Raw genomic sequence first — 14,006 nt, 5'->3', positions numbered from 1 at the left:
TGCAAGAGACCTTGGAAGTCATTCTGCCTAGCCCATACCACAATAGGGATCCCTTGACATATGATTCTTCAGCTACTCTTGAAGGTTTCCAATGAAGAGTAACCTGCTCCCCTTTTAGATAGCTCTAATTGCTAAGAAGTTTTTCTTATATTGATCCACAATCTCTCTTCATCTTCTGTCCATTACACCTAGTTTTTCCGTCTGGGAATAAGTAAGAGAAATTTTCACCTTTTTCCTTGTGACATGCATTATATATTTAAGATAGCAGTGGAAAGAATGTTGAATATAGAGTCAAGGGAGGCAATGTGGTGCAGTGGGAGAGAAGCTGACGCTGGAGTCAGGTTCAAATTCCACCTGTCACACTACCTGTATGATCCTGGGCAAGTCACTTAACCTTCTTGGCCATCAGTTTTGTCAACTGTAAAAATGAGGAAATTGAACTAGATGGCCTCCAAAGCCACTTCCAGGTCTAGATCCATGATCCTATGATCCTGAAAATCTTTTCATTAACATTTCCCAGAATCATGGAATTTGAGAGTTAGAAGACTGCAGAAGCCATTTGTGCATCCCATACCTAAATGACATCTTTCCTCATAACATAACTAACAAGTTGTTAAGCTTCTTCTTGAAGATCTCCAAGGAGGAGGTGCCCACCACTTCTGAAAAACTAATTGTTAGAAAGTTTTTCCTGACATCAAGCTTAAATTTGCCACCTTGTAACTTCTTCCCATTGCTCTTGGTTCTGCCTTCTGGGGCAAAACAGAACAAGTCTAATCTGTGCTCTACATGACAGCCTTGTAGATACTTGAAGACAGCCATCATATACCTCCAAATCATTTCTTATTTCTGGCTAAATATCCCTAGTTCTTCAGCCAATGCTTATATGACATAGACTCAAGTATTTTTACCACCCTGGTTGCTCTCCTCTGGACATTCTCTGATTTATCTCTAATTTCTTCAACTGTTGCTTACATGACATGATCTGTTGATTCCTACAATGTGGTTTGACCAGGTCAGAGTGAAAAAGGACTCTTAACTCTCATCCAGAACCCTAAGTAATTATGCTTTAGAAGATCTGTGACCTTACCGAGAGGGTATACACTCTAATGTTGTACCTTGCAATCCACCTGTGCTTTCTCAAACTGTGCTACTTTTCTCCATTTTATCCCATAAATCTTCTGCAGTGTATCAACCCACTTGCTGGGGGCTATTTTCAAGGCCTTTTGATATCATTTGGTACCAGTGTAAATATAAGCTCATCTCCTTGTCCCATTTTATATCTCTTTGATGGTATCTTTTACACTGTTTATGTACAACTCAGCATTGGTAATGTGCTGTAGCCTGTTCATAGATACCATAGATTCCTTCATTTATCTTTGAGAGTCCTGCAATTTTGACTTTTTTGTAGACTATACTCCTCCAATGCTTCTTCATGGCGAGGGAGTGACTGTGTACTTGAAGGCAATTCTAGCTGAGTATAAGCTCTGGAAAATTTTTCTAACATGGAAAGACATTTAGTGCATTCTTAGCAATAGACTGAGTCTGCTTTCCAAAAACCAGTCTAGCTAAAAACACATAGTAGTTCATTACCGATAGGCTTCTTTGGATGGTAACCCATGAAGCAAAGAAAAATACAAAATGCCTCTTAGCCCTGTGTGAGCCTCCTTTCACTTTTGAAGTAATGTGGGATAGTCTTAGAAAAGGTGAATACAGAGTACTAAGAATTAAGCAATTTTTAGACAGTCAATAAAGTTCCACTTAGTCATTTGTACTCTAAGGTTAAATTTTTGTTGCAGTGTTGAAGCATACTATTGAAAACACTAAATTTTTATCAGTCTTCACATTCTTAGTATGAATAAAACTAAAATAAGGAAATTTCAGCAAAATGGATATATGACTCACATGTTCTCCTTAAGGAGAGGAGTTGAGATAGTTTTGTGTGTCCAAAGGCAACAAGAAACATCATGGGACATTTGGAAAGGCTTTGGATATAGGAGCTTTGACTTTGTTGACTTCTTCTGGTTGTATGTTTTGATCTTCTTTGTCACCAAAGAAAGATTCTATGGTCTGACTTTTTTTGAGCAGTTTGTTCATGTTCCCAGCCAATTAGTTGAGTTTTAAACTCTTTATTAAGGTAGGGGTCTGCTTCCAGTGTCGCAAATGTACTGTCCCAAGCTTCGGGGGTTTTGTACAGCTGTTTTCAGAGATACTTCTAGGGAACTGTAAATTTCAGTTCTTCCAAGGTAGTAGGATCAGGGGTGAGATGTTTACTTCTTTCCTGGCCTGTACTCTGCTCTGTGAGTGACACAGGCACTGTCTTTTGTCTTGGAACTATGAGGAGGATTCCCTCTCTACCAGCACTACAAGCTGCACCATACCAGTGCTCCTCCTCACCCCAGGACTGCCACCCAGAACTGTGACCCAGATCTGAGCACGAGCAAAGGAAGAGAATCCTGCCTCAGCACCAACAAAGAGATCCCTGCAATCTCCCTCTGATCAGCCACTGGATTTCTTCCTCAGAATGTGGGCCCAGACCTACAGAAGCAGCCACTACCCCGGAGCTGTGCTGGGACTGGAGCTGGGACCGAGCTTTTCTCTCACCGTGGTCACAGACCTTTCCTACTGACCTTCTAAGTTGTCTTTGGTGTTTGTGGATTAAGAAGTCTGGAAACCACCACAGCTGCCTGTGATTCAGTCCTCTGAGGCCTGCTCCAAGTTCGCTGAGGCCTGGTCTTTGCCTGCTTGCCCACACTGAACTGCATTCCTCTCCCATCCCGGCACCATAGACCTTTCCAATCAACCATCCAGGTTGTCTTGGGCTGGAAATTTGTTTCACTCTGTCTTTTTGTGTGTTCTGCTGCTCTAGAATTTGTTTAGAACCATTTTTTAAAGGTATTTGGAGGGTTTTGGGGGAGAGCTCAAGCAAGTCACTGCTTTCACTCCACCATCTTGGCTCCACCAAGATTTATTAATCTTTTATTTGTTAATTTATTAATAAAATCACAGATCTGGTCATTTATCCCTGTTTTTATTGTTACCTTGTCTGAAATGTTGATGCTACTCTTTCTCTTTTTTAATTGCTTGATGAGTAATAATACTCTGACTTCTCATTTTAAATCTGTATATTTTAATAATTCAACAAGCATTTATTAAGTGTCTACTATGCATCAGGTTCTGGGCTAGCTTTTGGGAATACCAACACAAAGAATGAAGCAATTTATCTTTCAAATGTGTTTGTTGTAAACAATATATCTTTGAATTCTACTTTCTAATCCATTCTGCTGCCTACCCCCATCCACATTCATAGTTAAGATGGTTAATCGCTTATTTCTTTTTATCACATCTTCTTTTACTTTTTCACTGTTTTTTGCTCCCCTCTCCCCCTCTGCACAGAAGGAAGTGTAAGAAAAGTAATATGATCAACCCCAGAAATCTGTCATCAAAGCAGTCTGATATTCTTCCACCTCTAGTCACTTAGTCTAGCAAGATGTCTCTCTGGTTCTCAGGCTTTTTGCCTCCTTTTGATTCCTTCCCAATGTGATGTATCCTCTGAAGTTAAAGTTTGTTTAGTTTGTGAGTAGTCTTTCCCTCTTAAGCCTCACTTTCTCTTTCTTTCCCTGTTTACCTGTAGGTTTTAAATGTATTTCTACACCAGACTTTTTTGTTTGTGTCTTTGCCCAGTTCAGAAAAAAATGAAGTTCATAAGATGCCTTTTCCCTCCATCCCTCTTCTGGGTTTATATGTTCTTGTGCACCACACTTGGGGAAAATATTGAGTTCTTTCCACTTCTTTATTTCTTCATTAGTGTATTGTTTTTTCTTTCCTTTTCTCCCCCTCTTTTAAAATCTGTAATTTGAAACTACTCTGAGGCTCTGTCTTTTCTTGCTTTCTTCACCCTTTGGCTTTACTCACTCTTAGAAAATCATGGGATTCTGATGGGATACTTGTCTCTTTTCCCTTATTAGCATTTAAGTACTTTATAATCATTTATCCTTGCTTGATCGTATCCCTTCTTTAGTCTGAATGCCACTGCTGCTGTAGTTCTGGATTGAGTATTTAGGACTAGGCCTGAGTATACCTGGCTTTTGGGTCTGTCTCCTGGTGACCCACCATGGGTTTTGGCTGTAACTGTTCTCTGTCTACTTCTTCCTATATACTCCGCTTAAGAGCTGGCCATGTCCTTTGTTGTAATTCTGACAAGACTTAACTGAGTATCATAGATTGTGCTGGTTACAGCTTTCCTGCAAGGCAGGGACTGCCTAGTACTTCTGTTGACTTTGTCTTTTGCAGTGGTTTTGATAGGATCACTGGTTTCAGGCATCTTTTAATAACCTCTGGTATTGGGGGCTACTAGGGGTATCTACATTGCCTTTTTCTGCTGCTGTGGTTTTTGCATGGGCTACTGGGATACTGCAGTTCCAACTATTGGCTTCAGACCTTTGGAGGGCATCAGTACTTTGAGTGGACATCTTGTACTGTCCCTCTTCCCCCCACCTCCAACTTATGAGAGAACATAGAGTTGTACCAGGTGCCCAGAAGGTACAGCAGGCTTGAGAGCTACAGGGAACATTCGGATCATAGTTGTATTTGAGTTGAGTAGACTGGGATAGTCCATGGTTCACAGCCATATGACCTTACTAGAAGAATATAGGTATTAAAAAGATGAATATTTTTGATTGAGAAAAAGCGTGGAGCCATTGAAAATGCTATGGGATTTCCTAAATGCAATTGAGCCCACCCTCTTGTTCTGATTCAATTCTAGGTTCATTTCACTGTTTGGACAAATATCTTAAGTATTTGGTCAAGATATATGTACTGATGTATGACTTCAATAGGCTTTCCATCCAACCTTGTAGAAAGTCTGGACAGCCTTCATCCACTTTTTTGTTTTGTTTTATGGCTGGTTAGGTCAAACTCTTTGAGTGAATTTGGATCTCATTACTGAAGCTTTGCAGTGTTTCAAGGCTTTATGCAATTAGCACAATATCTTCATAAACAGACTATCTGGAGAACTTCATCTGCAGGGAAGTCTTCTTCCTTGTGGATTGTTCATTAGAGTGGTAGATACCTTTAATGAGCATGTCTTCCAGTTTCTTGCCCTGCTTGTTACTGATTAGAGGATTGTCTAAGTTATCTCAATTGCAACTAATTAATCTTATGTGATTTTAATAAATGCAGAGGAGATACCTTTTTGGAGGAGAGCCTGAAATGAAGCATTTGATTCTATAGAATCAAATGCTTTTTAAAAGTCAAACAAAAACTTAAGAGGATTCATGATGGGTTTAAAAAGAATTGTGAAGAGTTTAAGGCAGATAAGAAAAGTCCAAAGAGAAGGCTAGATAGAGACTGTGGGATAGTAGAACATAAAGGGAGGAGAGAACAACCAGTTGGGCCTAGGAACACAAGCCAGGAAGAAAAAAGAGAGAGGAAACTGGAGTCCTGAGAATATTGCTTCCAGAGCAGACTTTGTAGGTAGGGTTATTTTTTGTTGTTGTTGTTGTTGTTTTTTTGTCAGGGTTGAGGTCAGCTATGGAAATGGCAAAGATTGGAAGCAGAAGAATGGTCCAAGAAATGTACAATTTAGAGATCATTGCTAAGAAATCATGATCTGTAAAAATTGGCATGTGAATCTTAAGAGTGAAGCTGAGGTCAGAGTCTGGGTTAGACTTGCTGTAATCTGCATTATCTTGCTCTAATTTCTATTAGCTCTGCCACCTGGTCCTGCACTTCTTGCTTGCTCTGAACAACCACCTGTGTCTTAATCATTGGTCTCCAGGTACTCCTCTGAGTCTAGTTTATGCCTTTTCTTGACTCTTATAATGGGAGTCACTGCTGAAACTCTCAGAGGTTTGATGATAGTTGAAATAAAGAGGATGCTATGGCCTTGGATCTGGTATATAGATCCAGTCAATCAACAAACATTTATTAATCTGCCAGGCACTGTGCTAGAATGAAGTGATCCCTGCTGTCATGGAGCTTGCTTAAATTCTAATGGGGAAGTACATATAAGTATGAATATAAAGAGAATAAATACAAAGAAATACCAGGAGGTCAACTCACAGTTGAAGAATTGGGAAAGACTTCATGTAAGTGGTGAATTGTTCTCTGGGATACTTTGTCTGCACAGTGCCTGGCAAAGAGTAGGTGCTTAAGAAATGTTTATTGATTGATTGACTAGAAGATGGCTCTGTGAGAGATTGTGGACCTTGAAGGGATACTAATCAAAGACCATTCAGAACCCCCGATATAAGGGCTTTGCTTCTAATCTTAGATTCCTCAGTGACACGTGGAGGCTGGCTAAATCTCTCACTGTTTTGCTTCTGGTCATCAAACTCTCATGATCTAGAATGATAATCTCAAGACTATCAAACTCTCACATGGACAACTGCTAGAAATAGAAGACCATCCATCTCTGCCAACCTTAATTTTTTTTCACATAATGGCATTTTATTTTTTCCAATTACATGTAAAGATAGTTTTCAACATTCATTTTTATAGGATTTTGAGTTCCAGATTTTTCTTCCTCTCTCCCTTCCCTCCCTTTTCCCCACAACAGCAAGCAGGTTATATGTGTACAATCATGGTAACATATTTACATGTTAGTCTTGTGAAAGAAGAATCAGAACAAAAGAGAAAAACTATGAGAAAGAAAAAGCAAAAAAAGTGAAAATAGTATGCTTTGATCTGTATTCAGACTCCATAGTTCTTTCTCTGGATGTGGATAACACTTTCCTTCATGAATCTTTTGGAATTGTCTTGGATCACTGTATTGTTGAGAAGAGCTAAGTCTATCATAGTTGATCATTGCACAATGTTGCTGTTACTGTGTACAATGTTCTCCTGGTTCTGCTCACTTCATTCAGCATCAGTTCATGTAAGTCTGTCCAGATTTTTCTGAAATCTGCCTGCTCATTTCTTATAGCACAACAGTATCCCATTACATTCATATACCATAACTTGTTCAGCCACTCCCCAATTGATGGGCATCCCTTCAATTTCCAATTCTTTGCCACCACAAAAAGAGCTGCTATAAATGTTTTTGCACATGTGGGTCCTTTTCTCTTTTCTATGATCTCTTTGGGATACTGTGAGGGACTGTCTGATGTTGGCTACTGCCAAGTGGAGATTGTGGCAAGATGGGGTAGGAACTGGGTATTAGGAAGTAACCGGAGCTCACGCTCCTGAGGCAGGGGCTGTGCTAGGCGGAGTTGTGGTGAACTGGGATGGGGGCTGGATATGGAGAAGTAACCGGAGCTCACGCTCCCGAGGCAGTGGGCAGTACTATGTGGAGCTGTGATAAGCTGGGGAAGGAACAGAATACAAGGAAGTAGCCGGAACACGTGCTCCTGAGGCAGGGGGCTGTGCCACGTGGGAGTGGGACGGCAGAGGACGAGTTCCCTTTGCTTAATCCCCTCCCTAAGTGCAACGTCAACCCCAGACACCTCCTTCCTGTGTCCTTCTTGACTTCCTGGGTCACGTACCTTCCCTTTGTGTAGCACTGACCCCAGACACCTCCTCCCGGTATCTGGGCCTGACTTCCTGGGTCACGTACTCTCCCTTTGTCTATGCACTAATCCCAGACGTCTCCTTCCTGTATCTGGTCCTAGCCTCCTGCGTCACTTCCTCTCCCTTGGTGCGCTAAACTCAGACATCCCCTTCTGGTATCTGATCCTACAATCAATGACTAGTAGGCGGGCTGAGGAGGAGGGGCTAACTAGGTACTTAAGGAACAATAGTGGTCGGGAGCTCGCTCTCTCTTTTGCTCCTGCTCTCTTGCTCTGGCCTTCCTGCTTGGCCTTGCTGTCTTTTCTCTTGAATATTCTCCCATTCCCTGTTTCCAGTGTCCTCTGCCTCACTCCCTGATTCTTCCTCACTACTGATTTCCGCTTCTTTCACTCTTTTATATACTTCTTTCCCTAGCACCTCCCGATCTGGGACCTTAACAACTTAAGGTTCCTTAAGTACCTACTTAGCCCCTCCTCCTCAGCCCGCCTACTAGTCATTGATTGTAGGATCAGATACCAGAAGGGGATGTCTGAGTTTAGCGCACCAAGGGAGAGGAAATGACGCAGGAGGCTAGGACCGGATACAGGAAGGAGGCCTCTGGGATTAGTGCATAGACAAAGGAGAGTACGTGACCTAGGAAGTCAGGCCCAGATACCGGGAGGAGGTGTCTGGGGTCAGTGCTACACAAAGGGAAAGTACGTGACCCAGGAAGTCAGGAAGTACACAGGAAGGAGGTGTCTGGGGTTGACGTTGCACTTAGGGAGGGGATTAAGCAAAGGGAACTCGTCCTCTGCCGTCCCACTCCCACGTGGCACAGCCCCCTGCCTCAGGAGCACGTGTTCCGGCTACTTCCTTGTATTCTGTTCCTTCCCCAGCTTATCACAGCTCCACATAGTACTGCCCACTGCCTCGGGAGCGTGAGCTCCGGTTACTTCTCCATATCCAGCCCCCATCCCAGTTCACCACAACTCCGCCTAGCACAGCCCCTGCCTCAGGAGCGTGAGCTCCGGTTATTTCCTAATACCCAGTTCCTACCCCATCTTGCCACAACCCCTACTTCGCAGTAGCCAACATCAGACAGTCCCTCACAGGATACAGACCTAATAGTGGTATTTCTGGATCAAAGAGTATGCGCAGTTTTATAGCCCTTTGGGCACAGTTCCAAAATGCTCTCCAGAATGGTTGCATCAGTTCACAACTCCACCAATAATGCGTTAGTGTTCCAGTTTTCCCACATCTTCTCCAACATTTATCATTTCCCTTTTCTCTCACATTAGCCAATTTGATAGGTGTGAAGTGTGCCAGTCTTATTTTGGCTGCTTTAGCTCTGTCTCTGCCTTGCCACTGCCCCACTGTCTTGGTGCTGACATTTCTTGCAAGAAGGTCAGACATTTTAAAGCAGGGTGTTTGAAATCTAAGAAGACCTGGCAACTCTAGGATGTTCTCACATACTCAAATGGACCTGTTATCTCATTTATTTGGATTTTCCCTCCAAAGGTGCTGATATAACTCTTTCATATTTGCTTATCCTGTGCCACTCTTGTACATGTGTTCCCATAAGTTTTACCCAACATACTGGGACCTTTCTTGCTTTCTCTTGACTTCGGGAAGAAATGAATAGAGCATGCAGACTTTCTATAGGTTATCGCTTTCTCTTTCTATGTGGCTTGCTCTTTTTTTTCATCCATACATTTATTTTTTTGTTGACAACCTTTACTCTAGTTTTCTTTCATACTTCCATATGTGTTATGTGTTCGCAGTCTTCTCACACTGACCATGCACCTCTCTATTGCCCTTTGATTGAAACTCATTTAATTCTTTGGAGACTGTAGTGTTCCATGACTCATAACCATATAACACCATCATTTGAATATTGATATAAAAATGAGGTTTTGTTTCTGGGCTTATTAAAGGATCTTTCCAATTTTCTGAAGGCAATCCATCTCACTGTCCTGTTTAATTTGGGGATCAACTCATTATCTAATTGTGGTGCCTGTCCAAGATATACTGATGAATTAGCCCTATACTAACTGCACATCATAATAAACATCCTTCATTTACTTGGTGTTTCCTTCCAGAATATATAAAGGAGTTTCTGTATGTCTTGAAAAAAGGAGAAATTGAGAATTTGTATGTATATGATACCACATGAGGTCCTGAACAAAGGAAAACAAATATAGAAGACTTTTGCCTTCTGGGAGCTTTATGGTTTATATCTTACCGAAATTTTACAAATGAAAAATAGACCCTTCTTTATGGATCATCCATAAATAAGAAATATTACAGCCATTATGAACACCTGCCTTTCTTACTCTGTGGAGTAAAGTTAACACTTATTGGGTATAAGGGTATTATTAACCTTCTGGTATTTTCATATTCAGTCAGGATAACCTTTGGTGAAGTACTGGAATCTGAGCAAAACAATTATGTCACCATTTGACTCTGGTCCAAGGAGGCCTAAATGCAGAATCTTTTATTAATATGGAAGAAAGTATTTGGGTCACTAATCTTTATCCAGTCTTTATTTCTCCCTTTCCTCTCCCCATCCCTTAGTGAATTAACAGGGTTTTCATCAATGACTAATTACATTACTCTGACCAACCCCTCCTCTTTTTCCATTTTCCCTTTCATTAGTCAGGCTCTCAAGCAGCATTTCCCAAATTAACTTGGCCATGGAACTGTTAGGTTTGACATATATTGATGAAATAGATAAATGTGTTTTATTAGGGTATGGAACACTTCTGGATCTAAAAGGCAATTGGGAAAATTTTGAAACGAAATAGAGAATATGAAACCTGTTTTTATAACAAAAATTACCATATATAAGAAATAATTTTGATACACAGATAATTCCCGTGAAATTTTTTCTCAGTGAACTTCTAATCATTCTGTATAGAGCTCCAATGTTTTATGGAACAAAGTTGGGAATTACAGAAATTAAGAAATGCTGCTATAAATAAATATGACAAAAAACCAAGTTGCATTTGTTCTCAGACATCAATCTGTTGTTTGGGTTATGGTGAATGATTATACCATTTTCTTGTCTGAGACTGAAATTTTCTGTAACTTTACCATTTCCCCCTTTTCTCATATAAAAAACTACAAAGTTTTCTAATTCTTTCCCCGTCTCTCTAAAAGCATATGACATATCAGGATATGGCACATTATTTTCTTGCTGGATAGATGGTTAACTCTGGGACCACTACCAGGTTAATAACTAGGCTCAATTTAAGCTGCATACATACCTTGAGCACATCTTAGTTACTAAAAAGGGCAGTCAGGAATCAGGAGGACTCCAATCCAAATGTTCTGTACCCCAGATCAGCAGTTATGACAAGTGAAGGACCATACCCCAATAAAACACATTTATCTGTTCCATCAATATATTTCAAGTCTAAGAGTTCCATGGCCAAGTTAATTTGGAAAATGTTACTTGAGAGCCTGACAAAAAAAAAGCTAGGAGAAAAGCTAGGACAGCAGAAGGTAGGAAAACCCAAACCAGTAATTGGGCAAGAGTAGCAAAGAGACCTTGATATTGAGGCTGTCTCCCTAAGCCAGAAAGTTTACGTGCCTATAAACTTTATATGCTTATCTGTTATCTTATCCCCTTCACTCATACACTTAAATTCTAGTCATATTAGTCACCTTCCCTTGATCTTGCTCTGCCTTGTTTTATTGGCATGCAATTTTTACACCCTGAAAAGTGTACCTGAAGTGAACTGCCCATAGATCTCTGCCTTTTGAAATTGTTTTCTTTTGAGACTCATCCCAGATGTCATCTCCTCTATGAAGAATTCTGTATCTTCTTGGCCAGAAGTGATCCCAGTTCCCTCAAATGTCTCATACTACCCTTTGACTTCTTCTATGTTCTGAAGTGTATTTTAACTTGTAGTAGAGTTAATTATGTACCTATGTCATTTCTCCAGATTGTAACCCCCTCAAGGGTATGAACTGTTTTGATTTTTTTTTTTTAATTTTTGTTACACTATTTAGCCTTCTAGCCTAATGGATCTTACATAATAATCACTTAATAAATATTTGTTGAATTGCATTGAATTGGTAATTTCTGAGACTGTGATATCTCCTAAGTGCTTATTATTATTATTACTTATTATTATTTTTTTCTGGGTAATTTAATTATTTTGTTAATAATGCCAGCATTTTAATAAAAGGTCAGTGACACTTTTGGATGCCAGGGAACTTATTGTTACTTTTTAGTCAAATGAATCAATACAGCCTTAGTGTATTAGGAAACAATTAACATGCTCAATTAAAAAAAAAGCTAATGTTATGATTAATTTTAACAGGCCAGTTGTATCCATTCAAAATTTTTGTCTGATAATGGAAGGATTTTGTGTGTGTGTGTGTGTGTGTGTGTGTGTGTGTTTCTTTTTTTTTATTGCCTATCTAAGTTAGAAACCTGAGCCCAGGATCTAAAGAAAATGGAGTGTGAAGGTATTCACATGCCATTTAGCTATCAATAAAGTGGTACCATTACTGGTATGCTTTCAGACTTACCACTTCTTATTTGCTAATTATTTATTGTTACACTGAGCACATATTGGTGTGTTTCCTTTTTCACAGATTCCTGTAGAAGTGGCCTTCATCTTGTCATTGTTGAATTTGGGGCCTTTTGGATCAGGACATACTTCAGTGCCAAGCAATGATACTACATTGAAAAAAAAAAGGTATTGCTGAATGTTGGAAGGCCTATTGCTTCATCTTTGTTTTAACCAGGTTTGTGTCTGTGATGTTGGATACTGATAATTTAATGGGCCTCTTCTGCCTAAATTCAGAGACACAGTGTGTGTTTATAAAAATCATAAGGATGGTGCTGGAAAGACTTCTTAGACACTTTTTCTTTCTGCCTTTATAATCTCAGGTGGCATTAAGGAGTTTAAAAATTTTGTTTCCTAATTTCTGATGCTGATCATTTGTTTCCTTTCACATGTGAGAGAACTGTGTTTGTACCTTAAGCCTTTTTCTTTGGGGAAGGGAATAATAGAATCTGTATTCACAGATGCCACTCCTATGCTACATGAGCAAAGGGTTTTTGTAGAGTCAGTACAAGGAAGGAAGGTTTCCTGATGCTTCTCTTACCTAGTCTCAGTCATTCACTATGATTACTCTTTTCTGATATCAGAGTATCCTGAGTAGCATCTCACTGTAACCAGAACAATCTATACTATAGAACTAGAGGAAATGTTCTCTTCCTGTGACTTTAATGTTCATTCACGCCTTTTCTATTATATATTACAGTACAAAGTCTAATGCAACAAATTTTGCATTAAATTGCAAGTTGAAATGCACTGTGGTGTAGTGGATGAAGAGTTGACTTTGGAGCCAGGAAGACCTGGGTTCAAGTTCTGCCCCTGACATCTAATGGCTCTAAGACTTTAACTTGCAGAAAAGGTGTTGACCTGCAATGATAGAGGTAATTTCCTCATCCAGCAATTCCCTGTATCAATGAAATTTCAGGTCCAGGCCTTATGCCTTGTAAGTTGAAAGAGAACACATGAGTTTAACTCTTGGCTTTGTTACTCAATAATCTTATATCTTTGGGCAAGTCATTTAATCTCACTGAGCATTGGATTCCTCAATCTGTGAAATGAAGGTGTGGACTACAAGACCACTAAGGGAATTTCTAGCTCCAAATCTTTGATCCTGTTATTCTTGGTGAGTTCAGAGATAGAGTCAATTTTCACTGATCTCCCACTAGATTGTATACTGATTCATATGTCAACAAAGAGATCACTAGACTTTATAAAAATTATAGAAGCATTACAAGTTAATGCAAGATGATGGAAAATATAGCATAATGGTTAAAACTACTAGAAATAATTGTAGGTGCCCAAGGCAACTTAAAATTTATTTTATTGGAGAAAAAAACAACTATTTTACTGCATTGACTGCATTTATTCCTTTGGGAAGAGGGAAAGGGGAGCATAGCAGGCAGGGTGATGGTGTTCTGGAAATTTCTGTGATCTGTAAAATTTATTTTGAAAGCTAGTAAAATCTGGTAAAATTATACTTATTTCAAAGCTGGTAAAATCTGGTAAAATTATACTTATTTTCAAAGCTGTTATAGTATGTCTTTCAGAATGGCCATTAATATAATGTAGGAATGGACTTGGATCATAATATAAAATATTCTAAAATTTCTTCCAACTTGGGATAGAAAATTATGGCTATTTTGTTTTTGCTCCCAATATAAGAATCTCTAATATAAGATCCTGTTAGGCTTATAAAGCCCTTCATAACCTGGTCCCTTCCCAACTTTCCAGCCCTCTTACACCTTAGTCCCTTCTGATATCCAGTGACACTGACCTCCTTTCTGTTTCTTGCACATGAGGGATGGTGGGCAAAGGAATAGGCATTTATATAGCACCTACCATGTGCTAGGCACTGTGCTAAGTGCTTTTACAGTTATCTCATCTGAGCCTCACAACAAGTGTCTTAGGATGGATTTGAACTCAGGTCTTCCTGACTCCAGACCCAGC

The 14,006-nt window shown here is 39.7% G+C and overlaps 1 protein-coding gene across 4 annotated transcripts in view; it reads left to right on the top strand.

Annotated features, from left to right (window-relative positions):
- Positions 1-14,006, top strand: part of LOC114050154 (protein dispatched homolog 1) — a 234,920-nt gene that overhangs the window by 37,255 nt on the left and 183,659 nt on the right. For 3 of the 4 annotated variants that reach the window (XM_027871765.1, XM_027871764.1, XM_027871766.1), the window contains exon 2: positions 12,091-12,243. In XM_027871765.1, the coding sequence (XP_027727566.1) occupies positions 12,205-12,243 (39 nt within the window). In that variant the 5' untranslated portion in view covers positions 12,091-12,204. The remainder of the gene's footprint in view (positions 1-12,090; positions 12,244-14,006) is intronic. The other variant, XM_027871767.1, reaches the window with a different exon arrangement.

This window comes from Vombatus ursinus, unplaced genomic scaffold (genome assembly GCF_900497805.2).
Source record: "Vombatus ursinus unplaced genomic scaffold, bare-nosed wombat genome assembly UNPS02014798.1, whole genome shotgun sequence".
NCBI classification, from domain to species: domain Eukaryota; kingdom Metazoa; phylum Chordata; class Mammalia; order Diprotodontia; family Vombatidae; genus Vombatus; species Vombatus ursinus.
Note: the sequence above shows the minus strand (reverse complement) of the source record. Positions and strands in the feature narration are given on the sequence as shown.